Below are 14,356 nucleotides of genomic sequence, written 5' to 3' on the forward strand. Positions count from 1 at the left end.
CAAAGCATCTGAGGTAAGTGGCTCACAAAACATTCATGTTGTTCCCAAGGTGTGATGGTGCTGACTTTCTGGCCTGTTCCCCCTGCCTGGCATGCTCTGATCAATCTCTGCTTTGCAGTCTCTGCAGGATGACTCTCTGTGCCATGATCCCTTTCTTTTTTCTAGATGTGCACACTGGCCAAATTATCTCCTCATGTCTTGATTGACTGCTGATTATTTCCCAACCTAGGCAGGCAGCATGGGCTTCTCTCTCAGCATGGATAGGTGGTGTGCCATGCCCTCTTCTCTCACACAGGCTTTGCAGTGCTTGCTATGGCTTTTCCCTCCCCCCTCACACCTTTGCTGCTGGACAATCATTCCCTTTGTCATAGTTGGACCGAGCTGGTGCTGTCCCTGCTTGCCTTTCCTTGCTGTATGCTCTTTATGTGAATGTGTTGGGTTGTTTGTTTTTTTTTTTTTTTTTCAGTAGGGAAAAAGACTTCCTTCTGCTGAAGGATTTATATTTGCACATGGCTCAGGGAGGTTCCTCCTCTGGCCGCTTCTGTTACCTCACTCATTTAGGCCAATTCCATTGCTAATGTTAAATGGCCACCACCCTCCCCAACCCAAACTCTTGAGAATAGTTAGGGAATAAAAACCATTGTGCAGCTCAGGTTCTAGAGCCATTCAGTTATGTCTCAGTTTTGGCCCAAGCTGCCCCAGAACCACCAGGATGTGGGAAAGCAGCTGTTAGGGGACAACAACTTTATCCAGTGAAGAGGTGGAGCCTGTGTCACCTCATTCCCCCCTCCTCCAGAATCCCTCCTCTAGAATCCCACCTCCAGAATCCCTCCTCCAGAACCCCTCCTCCAGAACCCCTCCTCCAGAATCCCACCTCCCTTAGTAGCACTTAACAGATACGGAAGCACTAACCTGGCTCTTGGCCCAACGAGGCCAAGAGGGAGGGAGGAGTGCAGCAGAACCATCACAACGTTTGGCATCGTGTGGCCATGGCACCTCTGGGATGTCCCCATCCTCATGGCAGCTCATCTCCCATCACATACTCCAGGGTTGGATAAAGCTGCTAAAAACCTGGAGCCCATCCTCCCCACCCCAGACCCTGGATCCTGCAACCCCCATCGCTGTGCGTGACTGCACGTTACCAGGGATTCTCCTCGTGTCAGCAAGGAAAGGGTCAGACAACCACTCTTAGGTGTGTGCTACCCTTCTGGATTTCACAACCAGAACCAGGGGAGGGCTCATGGGACCTCGGGTGGGCTGGGGGAGGAAGATTGGGGTGGTTTTATGGGTTGTCTCACTGTCACAAAGTTTGCGCTGTGCGCAAAGGGTGATAAATGATACTGAAACTTACCTGCTAGAACCTAGGAGTTGTAAAGGCTGTGCAGCCAAACCTTACTGTAAAGTAGCTAGTACCATGGAAGTATGGTATAAATTAAAAGAAAAGAAAAACAAACAAAAAAAGAACCTATCAAACAAACAGCGTGACTCGTGAGTGGTTTGTTCTCTTTATTATCCTGCCTGTTCTGAAGTCTCTTCTGTCATTTCCAAATGCAGAGAGAACCTTTTTAGAGACCAACCAGGACCATCTTTTCCAGAACACAGCCTGCCTTTAACACCACCCTTGAATAATCCCAAATTTTAAAATTTTGTTTGTTTTTTCCTGTGACAAGTTTACGTACCATTTCCTCCTGCCTACACCACCCCAGGACAACATCTGTCTGCAGGAACTGGAAAAGTGAAAGATTCATCCAATTAAAGCATCCTGGGAAGATGCATGTAAAATACCAGAAAGTCCAGGACTAGAATACCACCAGAGGTAGCTCTCAAGTGGTTCTCAGTTTGCCCCTTTTTTCCCTTCCCATTCTGACACCACAGGGTTACAAATGATCCCTGGGGATGGAGGAGCAGAGCTGCAGTGGGAGAGCAGCTACACCACTTGGCCTAAAAATCACCTTACCTAAATAAACATCACCTTGGGCATCAATGCCATGGTCAGTGAGGGGAAACTGGAGTTACAATCTAGTCCCTCCTCTTGCTGTGGGTTTAAGACTTGGGATTATTCCCAAAATTGCCCCGAGGCCAGCCAGGCAAGTTGGCCCAAGGAAAAAAGAAGACATCCAGCTGAATTAGCAGAGTTTTTCCCTCTTTGGGGGATTAGGTTTGAAAGGACACTAGTCTAGGGTCTACACTAGAAGGATGCTTCATCTGGAAAATGTGCTCAGGTTACCAGGCTCAGCTCTGGACTCGAGATCCTACTGTGAAGACTGCATTGTAGTAGTTACTAAAGTTGACACACACTCTAAAAAAAGGAATTCTGAACAAGTGCCAGTTAGAAACCTGGCCTGGGCCTGACTTATAAATGGAGTCATTTCTGTGATTGTAGCAACATATAAAAAGCAGCAGAACAAAGCTGAGACAACTCCCTAGTGGGAAACATGCCTTGATTCACAAGCACTTTCTAACTATTTACAAGCAATTGGTGTAGCAAAATTGATAAAGTTTTGCAAGCAGTACAGGCTCCATTGCAGCAGGGATGTAACAACAACCAAACCTTCCCTCCTTTTGTCTTTAAGTCCAATTCCACCCCAGGCAATGTCTCTGCCTTTTTTCCTGCTAGTATTCCAACTTGTTGAGCTCAACTGATCCACATTTGAGGCCAGAATACAATTTTTACTCTGCTCACTCCACTAGAATCAGAAAGGTAGGTTTGCATTGGAAACATGGAATTTACAGCGTGGTTCCCAGTGGAGCCATGGCTAATTTACAAGGAATTCTCACTATTCAAACCAGTGACTCATTGGCATGAGAAAGAATTATGACCAATTAGGGAAAAATAAGCGTTTTCTGTCTATTCCTGCAGGTGGAGCTACACTATATAGTATGAGTACACAATCAAAAAAAGCACTCCCGTTCTCCAAGTCTCTCCCTGTGAGCACTGAGCACACTATTTACTGCACTTCCCTCCTCTTCCATGGAGCCATCTCCCTTCTGGGGGTTTCTCCAGGAGCAGGAACTGCTGATCCTGTCCCACAGCTCCAGTAACTCCTGTCACTCTCTGAGCTTGAGGAGTTACCCTGCTATGCAAGGCAAAGGGAAGGAACTAAGAATCTGGACACTTGCTAAATGAAAGGAGGGTACAGGGGATTCACACTGCCTCCCAAAATAGGAGCACTCTTGTGAACGTGGTCCTTCTACACACTTTCAACCATTCTAACACGTTACAGTGCTCATCCTACTCTGCCTGGGCAGCCCAAAGTCCAGAGCAATTCACCAGGACACAACTAACTACTTAAATTCTTTCTGTTCAACACCAAAAAGAGCTGTAACACAGGGGTGAACGTCACCCCAAGATGACCTCATTCCTGCAGGTCAGAGGAACACAACATACATACCCTTTACCTCTGCAATGGAGAACTAGCATCTTTAGCAAATAAAGGTGGTGGTGACAGCAGCTAAGAAATGACACTTAACATTTACAAAGCTATTAACATGATGATGGGACTGAAACTCGGGAAGGAGCCGTGCTGCCCACACCCCTCTGCCCTTTGCTCAGCATGCTTCAAAAGAAGAGTCCTTTAGCAAATGGGCTGGCAGCTCAGAATGGAGTCATGAGGCCAAAGTCAAGGCTGTACAAAGTCCAAGGCAAATGGAAGAGATTTTACACTTCCCCATATTTCCTCCCGACGGCGCAGAGCTCCCCCTCAAACCTGGCAGGCATGGCGTGGTCCTTCTGTCATCAGAGCCCCTGCAATTGAGAGAATTACTCCTGGAGTCATTTGCCATTAATTAGCATGATGACAGGACAATAACAGGACTTAAAGGCATCTAGATTTTGGGTTTCTGTACACCAAATCCTTCCTAGCAGATGCTTCCTTTGGAGAACTGTATATAAAAGTGCCTTTATATTCCTTCTGGGCACAGCTCCCCATCTGCACAGAGTGTTCCCAGCTCCATGGGAAGGGGCAAGGAGAATTCATTACACCAGAGCCTGAAAGTGCACGTGTGTGCTGGTTAGAGGTTCCAAGTAATGTTAGCACACCCCCCACCTAGAGATCCCTAGATTGCTCCTAAGGTCACTGGGGAAGTTCCAGAGAAGGAACACAGCCAGATTCCAGGAGTCTCCCATCTGCCTTTTCTCCAGCCCCACACCATGGCCAGGCTGGAAGGTTGGCAGGCACAGGCAGTGGCTGTTTCCTCATTGCCTACCTTGGTGCTGCTGGTTCTGCTGATTCCTCTCAGCTATTCCTCCACAGGCACAGCACAGTTTTCCTTGTTTTCTGATGGAATCGCTAGATAGTCTGTCCTGTAGTTGGAGGGAAGAAGGAAAGGATAACCTCAAGAGCCATGGTGCAAAAACCAGTTTGTCCATGCACCTTTACAGAGGTACTGAAAGTCTGCAAGTATTTGAAGTAGCCAAATGTCACCTGGAGAAGATGCTCACAGTAGGAAAGTCTCCTCAGCACAGCTGGCAGCAGACACAGAGTCTCCCCTACTGCAAAATCCTACCTGACACAGCCTTCCTAGCATGTACAAAGATCACCCTTTTCCAAGGCAACTCTGTAGAAAGGTGGGAACAGACCAGGATAAAAACTGGAACGTGTCTGCTGTGCCAATGCACCTGTGAGTCAGCCCTCTGCAAGCAGACCCCAAGAGAGAGAATCTCTGGGGTACCACACACCATGGCCACCCTGGTGCAGGGTACAAGTAGCAGGGCACAAGTGGTGTGGTCTCTTGGCACCCCTAAAGGCTACAGTGATTTCAGATGTGGCAAACAGCAGTGAGAAACGTGCAATAGGAAAGCTGAGTCTGGGCTGCAGAACACCCACAGAGCAGCTCGTGCCTGGAGAGCTTTCACACTTACGCATTTTCCTGGGCAGCCTCCTCTGCCTTTGAGACTTTCCTGTAGCAATAGACCATCTCTATCAGCAGCCACAAGGTGAGGAAGACCAGCAGAATATACATCATTATTTCAGAGACGACTGAGGTGAAGTCTTCCCCAGCTGTTAAGAAAATGAAATTGACATGCAGCTGCTGGAGCACGGCAGCTCCATCCAACCCTTCCCATCCTCACACCATCCTCCCTAGCCCACCTTGCCCGAGTTACCCAGGTGCCATTACACTGTGAAGGGGCAAAAGAAGGGAAGAGGCCAGGCAGAGATCCCACTGCCTGTTTCCAGGGGATTTAAACGTGTAGGCTGGCACGTGGCTTGCATTCCCTGCCACCCTCAGGCTCCTTTGGGTTGCTCACCGTTCCCTCTCTCATCTCCTCACTCCGGTTCCTTTGTGCCTCCTACTCCCTGGTGCTATTTGACTGTATTGTGCCACCAGTGATTTGAGAGAGATCAAAACACAGGGGTGCTTGTGGGGAAGACACAGCAAAGGATGGTGAGGGCTAAAAGCTCCTGCACCTCTGGGAAGACAGCAGCAGGATTCCCAGTGATGGATAACAAGCTGGGATCGCAGCACGGAACTGAGCACCAGCAAGAGGAACAGCAAAGCTCAGGAGCACTGCAAAGGAAAAGAGGGACTGGGAGAGGGTGGAAGCAAGAGACTGAGAGCAAAATGGAGAAAGGAGTCGTTCCAAGAAGGGAGGAGGCGGAAGCGAGGAGGCAAAAGCTGTGGGAACCCTGGCACAGGCTGTGCTGTAGCATCCTAAGGCCACCAGGGGAGCAGCGAGGGTTCTGCCTGGAGAAACTGGAAACCTCGGCTTGCTTCTTGTGCCTGCCCAGCTGTTCCCAGCTGTTGCCCTGGCCTGCCAAGCTTATTATACCTTCCCGCATTCACACACCAACCCTGAGCCTGAAAAGAGGCTGCAGCTGCCAAAAAAAAACCTGCAGGTCTTTCCTCCTGAACCCTGTGTAGTGCCCAAGGCAGACACAACGGGTCTGGCAGCTCAGTCACCCATCTGACAAAGTACACTCCTGGAAGGCAACACCCACAGCAAGTTAAGGCACACAACACTCTCTGCCAGTCCTTCCTACCCTCCTCCACCACGGTGAGGTGGATCAGCCTGGAGCTTGTGAAGAGAGGTCGGTGGATCTCAAACTCAAACTCCCGGGTGATGTTACAGGTGTAGATACCCGAGTCGTTCAGGGTGACATTTAACACAGTGATGGACACATCCTGCATGTCCTTACTCCCATTCCACTGCAACCGACCACTGAAGCGGCTTGGAAATTCATGGTTGGTTTTCCTGTACTCGTAGATCTGGAAGGAAATGTGAAGGGATGTTCGGATTAATCACGGTAACTCAGACAAGAAGGCAGCATAGGGAATGAACAAAATCATCCTCTAGCTACACACATGGATGTTCTGGGCTGTGGCTTCCTTAGTAACAGCAGCTATTCATAGTCTGCCAGCTTTTACATCAAAATCTCAGACTACAAAAGACAGAAAACTGAATTATCTTCATCACAGAGGTAGAAAACCAGAGACACGTGTGGACAACGACACAGAAGATTAGCAGGGGAACTGAAAGCCAGGATCCTGCAGCCTTCACACCCAATCTGTTGGTCACTGCATGTAAAATCATCTTAAGAAGGAACCACAGATTACATACAGCAAAGACAAAGAGTTTTGGTAAGCCCTGGGATATTCAGCTGAAATGGAAGCATTGCAGGATAAATGTGACAGCATGAGAATGGTACATGGGAAGAGCAGAGCTTGGGTGGCTTTTGCAGGATTAATCTCCTCCCTGGCTGCCAAGGGCAGTGGTGGAGTCACCACTGCTGGAGGTGTTTAAAATCTGTGTACATGTGGTGCTGAGGGACATGGCTGTGCTGGGTTGAGGGTTCGACCTGATGACTTTTTCCAACCAAAACAATTTGATGATTCTGTGATTCTATTCTATTCCATGAAAGCAGCCTTCTGGGCATTTCTGTACCCTCTGACTAAGAATGTGTCAGAAAGCTTTTGTTCATATTTGGGTCTCTCTTCTGCCTTTACACAGTGTCTTCCTTGGGGATGCTGCTGCAGGACAAAGTCTCATAAATACCTTTTTGCTTCTCCCACCTGCCTTCACTGGACTATGTTTCACAGTACACCCTATGGAAACAGAGGCTCAGCTACCAAACCCTGATACCTGTTCATCTTTTCCACCCTCTGGCCTGTAGAACCATTCCACCACCGTGCTGGCTGTGACTTCTTCCCTCTTCATGCAGGAGATGCAGAGTAGCTTCATGTGTGTTCCCTGGACAGCTTCTGTCTCTGATGGAACTTCCACACAAACTGTAGAACAAACACCAGCTAGGGAGAAGGAGCAGTGGAGAAGAGATGAGACAGAGAAGTGCGAGACAGAATTAGAAATACATCCGTTATCCACATCTTGGCATTTATGATCAAATCATCCCTAATGGAAAACCCTTTGATTCATTACTAGCACCCTCTGACAACAGATAAGTCTCAGATGTCAAATTTTACCAAGCTTCCTTCTCTGAGATATAAATAATTCAGAATAATTAACAGAGGGGGTGATCGCTTCATGCAGATTCACCTCTCCAGGATCTGCTTTGCCACAACTTTAATTTTTTTCCATAGTAATTAATGACACTTTAGAGGCATTGTTCATTCCCTCCCATGCATGCTGAGCATGCTCTTGTTACGGTAGCAATTACAGTCTGGTGTGAGAGACAGCCCAGAATTCAAGGGTGGAGGAACAGCTCACTCTTTGTGCTAAGTCAAAAGGTCTGGAGGTTTTAATCTGGCAATATGTTCAAAACAAACTGGAAGGATTTACCATCCTTCCTGTTTCTAGGTTTCATAAGCAGTACTGGGAACCAAGGGGTTTGGACTCAAGTAAATTTGGCAGCAGGAGGAGTTATTGATTTTACATGCTGCCCTGTTCAAAATGCTTCCAATCAGCTCTGTGCAACTACAAAATACTGCTCTCCCAAGCAAGATAAAAATCATTGTCTTTGAAGATACATACTTGACAGGAAAAGGAATGCTTCAGCATGACATTCCAGGCTAAATCCATGCTGACATTTGTCCCCTGGGCTAAACAATACAGGGTTCTGTCTGTCCAAGCCTGTCTCCAAAGCCTAGACTTTAGTACACAGAAGATGCTGACTTTGCTGGCTGCTCCCTCCTCCCCAGCCTCTGAGATGCCATTAACCCACTCTCCCGAGCTCTGTGTTCATCCCAGGACCTATCCTGGAAATAGCCAGAGTCCAACTCTCCCGTACTACCAGCTCCATGGGTAGCACCAGCTTTCTGGGAGAAGGAACTATTGGATCACACTTTCCTCCTCTTAAACTGGATGCATGCACAGAGATCTGCACCCACTTGCAGAGCTGTGGGCATACATGCACATCAAATGTAGCTTCACTGGCAAAACTAACCCAGCTTTTCAGGGTTGGGAAGAAAAAGGAAAGAAGAAAAACCATAATTGTGATATAATGAATTAATCCAGTTTAGAGGGGCTGCCTGGAAAACTGGTGCTGAGGTGCACTGCTTAACGGGTGGCATCTCCTCCCCGGGGCAACTAAATGTTAAATTACATTGCAAATTTCAAACCAGCAGCAAACAGGAAACAGTGGGGAACTTGCATGCATATTACAGGACACGCTTTGTGCCATGAGTTGACTTGGCAGTAATGTATTTTCCCTGCTCATACAAACTCCATTACATTCTAACTAACTCTGCACGAATGCCATTTCCTTCTCCTCTTACAAACAAACAAAAAAACCACCAAATCCAAAAAAACAACCCAAACAAACCCACTTCAAAGGCTGGACTTGACAACAGCCTTAGGGGAACCTGGCTAGGCAAAGCAAGAGGCAAGCACCAGATTCAGCAGAGAAGCTGGCTAAAGACAACACGGAATGGCAGCACCTACCCCAGACCACCAACGAGACCGAAGACACCCAGACCAGCCTTGGCAACGCAGCCATTGTTGGGATCCAGGAGCACAGCTCAGCCTGGGCTCGGCTTCTTCCCCACGACCAAGCTTCTCCCCGCGATGCTCCCAGCGCAACAGGATGCTCGGGGCTGCTGCGCTGCTCCTCCTGCTCGGGATCAGCCGGCGAGCAGGGAGCCGAGGGTGGGTGGGTGGCAGCCGGGGGGATGGCTCGGAGCCCCGGGGACCCAGGGAGGGCTGGGCCGGGCTCCCCGGCAGCACCACGGACAGGGCCGCGGACGGCGGCGGTTCCGGGGGCGGCGGCAGCCCCGCTCCCGGCTCCGGGAGGTGCCGATGTCACCGGGTTGGGAGCAGCAGGTGTCTGCGGGGCTCAGCCCGGGGCTGGGAGGCAGCAGCCGGCTCCTCTTTGTTCTCCTCCGGCCCGGCCGGGGGTAGCGCGCATCGCTGCGCAGGGGCGCAGCTTCCCCGCCCGCCGCGATCGGCAACGTCTGCGCGGAGCCCGGGCGAGCCCCGGCGGGGGGCACGGCCCACGGCAGGCATGCGCGGAGCATCCACCCCCCCGGGGTTCGGCTGGCCCCACGGTACCAGCTGCTCCTCAGCACCTTGGGACGGGTCAGCGCTCCGGCATCCTCCTCCTGCCCGGATCCCTGGAGCTGGAGAGGGGCTGGGGGCAGCGTTGACCCGGGGGGCAGCATTCACCCGGTGGGCGTCGTTCACCCGGGTGGTATCGTTGACCTGGTGGGCATTGTTGACCTGGTGGGCATTGTTGACCTGGTGGGCATCCAAAATAAAGCCAAGGTGTGGAGGGAAGGGGGGAGGGGAGAGCCAGGGAGAGCGATCCACGCGGGGTCACAGAACGGCCTCTGCCTGTAAAGAGTTTAATACTCATGTGTGCACAGCTCTGAAGGTCACAGTTGGAAATACAGGGAAATCCTCTCTCATCATGTTCCAGTCTGATTCCCAGGAGTTTAATGCCAGCAGCAGGCTGGGCTTTCTCATCTTGGACTGAGGCCACCATGCCCTGAAGGGCTTCTCCAACTTTGAAGGTCATAGTGGACAGAAAGGGGAAAACGAAGTGGTAGTTAAACATGCTCCCTGTTTTTAAAGCATCTGCTCTGGTGTCAGCTCAATAAACCACACAATCCATCGAACTAAACCTGCCCAGCCCTGTCAGGAACCACACACGAGCAGCTCCCAGTGCCAACACTCAGAGCACAAACTTCAAGACCCACCCAAGCAGGGAAAACTGCAGCCACCAGAAAGCATCAACCATCCAGCTGTGCACAGCTGGGCACAACCCTGTCAGGGGTGGTCACAGTCACAGCTCAGTGGCCTCCCAGCATTGGTTCCTACACTGCTTAAGTGAGGCAGGGACAGAAAAAAGACAGCCAACATTTTTCCTAGACATCACCTCATCATGTTTGTGTCAGCAAGCTGCATTCACATCAGCTGCCAATATCCACATACAGAGCAACTGCCTCCAAGTCACCTTTCCAAGCCTCCTGTGACAGCTCCAAGTAATTCCTAGAAAAGGACATCTTCCTCGTTCTGCTTCTTTTTAGTGACTGGACAGGTTGCCCTGCCCAGTTCCAGCCCACACTCAGCTTTGAAGCCCTGAAGCATTACAGCAGGGACTGACCAAAGCCAAACCAGTCCCTGGCCCATCACCCTTCCCTCTCTGCCCCCCTCTGCTCTGAGGCTTTTCTGGGTTTCTGTGCACTCCTGCCAGCAAACTGATCAACAAAACCACCTATTCAGTGCATCTCCAGGTGTGACTATGAGACAACAGCTTGCAAATCAGTAGCTGCAGGTGCCAGCAACACACTTCCCACTGCCCCCTTAGAAGCCATCCCTCATGAATATCCAAATGATCAAACTGTTTTTTTCTCCGTGGGGAGACAAAATGGGAGCCGTGATACCAGAGATGATGGAAAGATGCAGCCTTCTACATTAGGCCCTTTGTTTTTTTCCTCATTGCCTCTTGATTCACATCAAATCAACAAAGGGAAGGGCAGGCTAAGCCACAGGATCTGCTCCTACCTCCTCTGGAACACTCCAGTCTGAGTGTGGCAGATGAGTGCTGAGGGTGGGATTTTTATAGGCACAAAAACTACTGGGGACCGTGTCCCCAGCTACCTCATTTGACAACCACCTGTTTCCTGAAGTCCAGTGGAAATCTTCCCTGCTCTCAGGAAGGCAGCTGCACTGTCAGAACACACAGAACATGGATCAGCAGAGCTGTACTGTTCGTGCTGAGGCTGCTCTAATTATATCTATGATGGAGAATCCTGCCAAGGAGGAGAGAGAGGGTCCAAGAGGATTAAGAGGAAGCAGCAGCTCTCCCAGGCTGATGTGGGCAGCAGCCACTGACACCCTCCAGCCCTGCTCTCAGGTGCCTTGGTACCCCAGAGGTGGGAACAGAAACCTTTTTCTCCTCCAGGCACTCCAGAACTCACCTGCCAACCAATTTAAATGACAGTGACAAATAAACATCCTTAAAAAAAGTAATGAGTGGTCCCTCAAGCACTTCACGACAAAGCAGTGGTTTAGCTGTTATTTAAAGAAGGGAAAGTGAACCCAGAGGTGAAAAAAAGCCTCTGGTGAAACTGTACTTGGATTTGGGTGGATTGTAACACAAAAAGCCACAGGCCAGAGAAGCAAATGGAGATCACATCTCCTTCCCAGCTCTGGAGATATTTATTCTTCACCAAGGGCTTCATGTCCTCCAGACTAAAGCAAAGGTGACCTGATGGAAATACTTGCATTCAGTCCAGTGTATTCAACTGCCAGAACCTGAGTTGTTTTGTGGTTTGGGGTGGGTTTTTTTTTTGTTTGTTTGTTTTAAATAGGCTTCTCTAGACTTATTCAGAGATAATGGACATTTTTAGATTGAAAGAATAAGATACTTTCATCCCTGCTATGATCTGGGCTTAGCTGGGAACCACTCCAACATCAACATGTGCCTGTTTTGAACAGGCAACAACCACTGCCCAGCCCTCTTCAGGAAAACTTGCAAACAAACAGATGCTACACTGAAACCTGCTTCAATTTTCAGTGCTGGCGTGCTGCAAAAGAGACAGAGAGCAGCAGCAGCTCTTCCAAGCCCACCCAGTGCATGGATGCTCAGCCCCACCTTGCCCTAACACAGCCCTGATGCCTCCAGAACAGGAGGAAACCCTTAGGGTGCAGGGTGCTCAGCATCACGAAGCCCTCAGCCATTTTTGGCCCTCGAGGGGAAAATGGTGAAGGGAACTGAACATTAAGAGGAGAGAAATCTTGCGTGCTGCAAGAAGCAGCCCAACTTATCATGCGAGGGTTGCTATGGTAACCCACCCAGTTAATGCTTCATAGGGGGAAAAAAAAAGAGAAAAAAGAATAGAATAAAGGCTGACACTTTTGCACAGGCACCACAAGAAGAGGAGATAAAAATAATGTGAGCACCCTGCCCCTGGTCCTTGAGCCAGGCTATGGGGGTGGTAACACAGACTGTGCGTGCCTGGCCTGCCTCTGAAGCCATCTCAGCAGCTCCCTCTGCCACCCACAATCACATCAGCTCACTCCAGTGCAAAGGACCTCCTCGGGGTGCAGCTACACAGCAGCAAAGCCTGCACAGCCCCTTCTGACTCTCAGGAGCCAACACATCCCCACCACCACTGGGACCACCAAGCACCTCAGCCTCCAGGCCACCAGAGCTGTGCAACCACCAGATAGCAGCTGTGCAACCCCCTGATGCACAAGTGCTGGAACAAAGAACCCCAAAAGGAAGAGAGGAAGCTTTACACTTGCTCCCTGCTGCTCCTCCAGAGCAGCCTCTAGGCAGTACAGATCCAGGAGCAGTTTGTACACCAACTGAAAAATGTTGAAGTTAATAGATGTAGGCATCCTTCCCACGTGCTTTAAAAACCATTCTACAAAAATCTCTAGCAAGGGATGACTTCTCTGGCTGCCTTTACAGGGTGCCTGCAGGGTTAGAAAAGCTCATTCAGTTTTCTCTTTCTCACACCCAAGTTTTAAAATGCATTCTCCATGTACCTGCCAAATGTTTGGATCCCCACTGAATTATCTACACCACAGACACCTCCAGCTACCTCTTTACACATCTCTGCATTTGTAAACTTATATTTCCAGCCTGTGAACAGGCTCTCAGTGCTGGGAAGTAGAGGTCTGCAGTCTTCAGACTGGTTGTCTGCCCTTCTCACTACTCCTCAGCCCAAATATTCAAGAAGGCAGGTCCCCATTAGTGCTCCTAAGATCACAGAATGGTTTGGGTTGGAAAGGACCCTAAAACTCATCCAGTTCCAACCCCCTGCCATGGGCAAGGACACCCCAACCATCCCAGGCTGCTCAGGTCCCATCCAACATGACTTCAACACTTCCGGGGAGGGAGCAGCCACAACTTCCCTGGGCAACCTGTTCCAGTAAAGAATTTCTTCCTAATATCCAACCTAAATTCCCCCTCTTCAAGTTTTAAACCATTGCCCCTTGTCTTCTCACTACACACCCGTGCCATGGACCCTCCCTCAGCTTTCTTGTGAACCTCCTCAGATATTGGAAGGTTGCTCTGAGATCATCAAATGCTTGTGCATCACATCTGCTTGTTTTCCTGCTGCATCTTTTCCTTGTTCTTCCATCTGCTTGTTTTCCTGCTGCATCTTTGCCTTTCAGAACCAAGAATAAGGACTGGATACTAGAAATGCCTCCCCCTCTCTGAAGAAGAAGTAACCACCCTGGCAAGCAGAGTGCCTGAGCTGTCTGTGAGCCTTTAATGCTTCCCAGAGCTCCCTGCCAGGCAGACATTTCCTGCAAGGCAGAAAAGTCTCACGTGAGCTCTGCATGCAGAGGGGGAGCCCAGGTTCTGGCAGCCCTTGGGGCTGAAAATTCCCTCCTCTGTCTCCAAGAAATGCACTGAGCTACATTCCCACACATTAGCAATGTTTTGTGGTCAGCAACAGAACCAACACTTTTTTTTTTTTTTTTTTTTTTTTTTTTCCAGGCCATATTTACAGGTATGTACATATGCTGTAAATTTGTAAATTCCTGCTGTATACACCCTGGAAATTCTAAGCCCTGGTGTTGGTCCAGGTATTTTGGGGGTTTTGTTTTCTGGGAGTCATCACCAATAAAGTCACAGAGGAAAGCTCTTGTGTGCTGTAGCTCAAGTACTGTTTTACCAACCTGGAGCCTAATGGGGGATATTCACAGATCTGCTTTTAGGCCTCTTCTCAGCTCATTAACTTAAGCAGTGGATGAGAATCCATTAGCCTGTCAGCTTGCTACCCATATTCATTCACATTTGCTCATTTAATTTCTGAATTCTCACTGCTAGGGGAGTACATCAACGCATCAATTATTTTCACACCGTGCAACAATTGCATTTTTGTAAAAAAAGTTTGCTCAGCAAGTGCTGCTGTCTTACCTGGGCTGGACTGCAGTGCTAGGTGCTGATTTTTTTCTTAAATGGTGATCGAGGCTGAATCTCCTCCCAGCTGTCAATAAATA

General features: G+C 49.4%; 1 protein-coding gene across 2 annotated transcripts; it reads right to left on the bottom strand.

Moving 5' to 3' along the window:
• Positions 1-1,493: 1,493 nt before the first annotated feature.
• SCN3B (sodium voltage-gated channel beta subunit 3) lies at positions 1,494-14,355 on the bottom strand. Of its 2 annotated transcripts, none has more exons than XM_071769195.1 (6): positions 14,274-14,355; positions 7,082-7,245; positions 5,982-6,207; positions 4,862-5,000; positions 4,207-4,303; positions 1,494-3,745 (listed from the first exon to the last, which is right to left on the bottom strand). In XM_071769195.1, the coding sequence occupies exons 2-5, from the start codon at positions 7,178-7,180 to the stop codon at positions 4,240-4,242; spliced, it is 528 nt and encodes a 175-aa protein (XP_071625296.1). In that variant the 5' UTR covers positions 7,181-7,245; positions 14,274-14,355; the 3' UTR covers positions 1,494-3,745; positions 4,207-4,239. The 2 variants fall into 2 exon arrangements, with proteins under 2 accessions (XP_071625296.1, XP_071625295.1); XM_071769194.1 differs by lacking the exon at positions 14,274-14,355 and adding an exon at positions 8,837-11,699.
• Between the last annotated feature and the right edge of the window lies 1 nt (position 14,356).

The sequence above is a fragment of the Heliangelus exortis genome, chromosome 26 (genome assembly GCF_036169615.1).
Source record: "Heliangelus exortis chromosome 26, bHelExo1.hap1, whole genome shotgun sequence".
Classification (NCBI taxonomy): domain Eukaryota; kingdom Metazoa; phylum Chordata; class Aves; order Apodiformes; family Trochilidae; genus Heliangelus; species Heliangelus exortis.

What these genes read in the sequence shown, in the direction of transcription:
- SCN3B (XM_071769194.1), bottom strand. Translation starts at nt 8,891, where the DNA reads ATGGCTGCGTTGCCAAGGCTGGTCTGGGTGTCTTCGGTCTCGTTGGTG. An exon ending in CCTCACCGTGGTGGAGGAGG is followed by an intron (nt 5,001 to 5,981) that starts GTAGGAAGGACT and finishes TTTTCTTAACAG; the next exon opens with CTGGGGAAGACTTCACCTCA. An exon ending in GAGGCTGCCCAGGAAAATGC is followed by an intron (nt 4,304 to 4,861) that starts GTAAGTGTGAAA and finishes CTCCAACTACAG; the next exon opens with GACAGACTATCTAGCGATTC.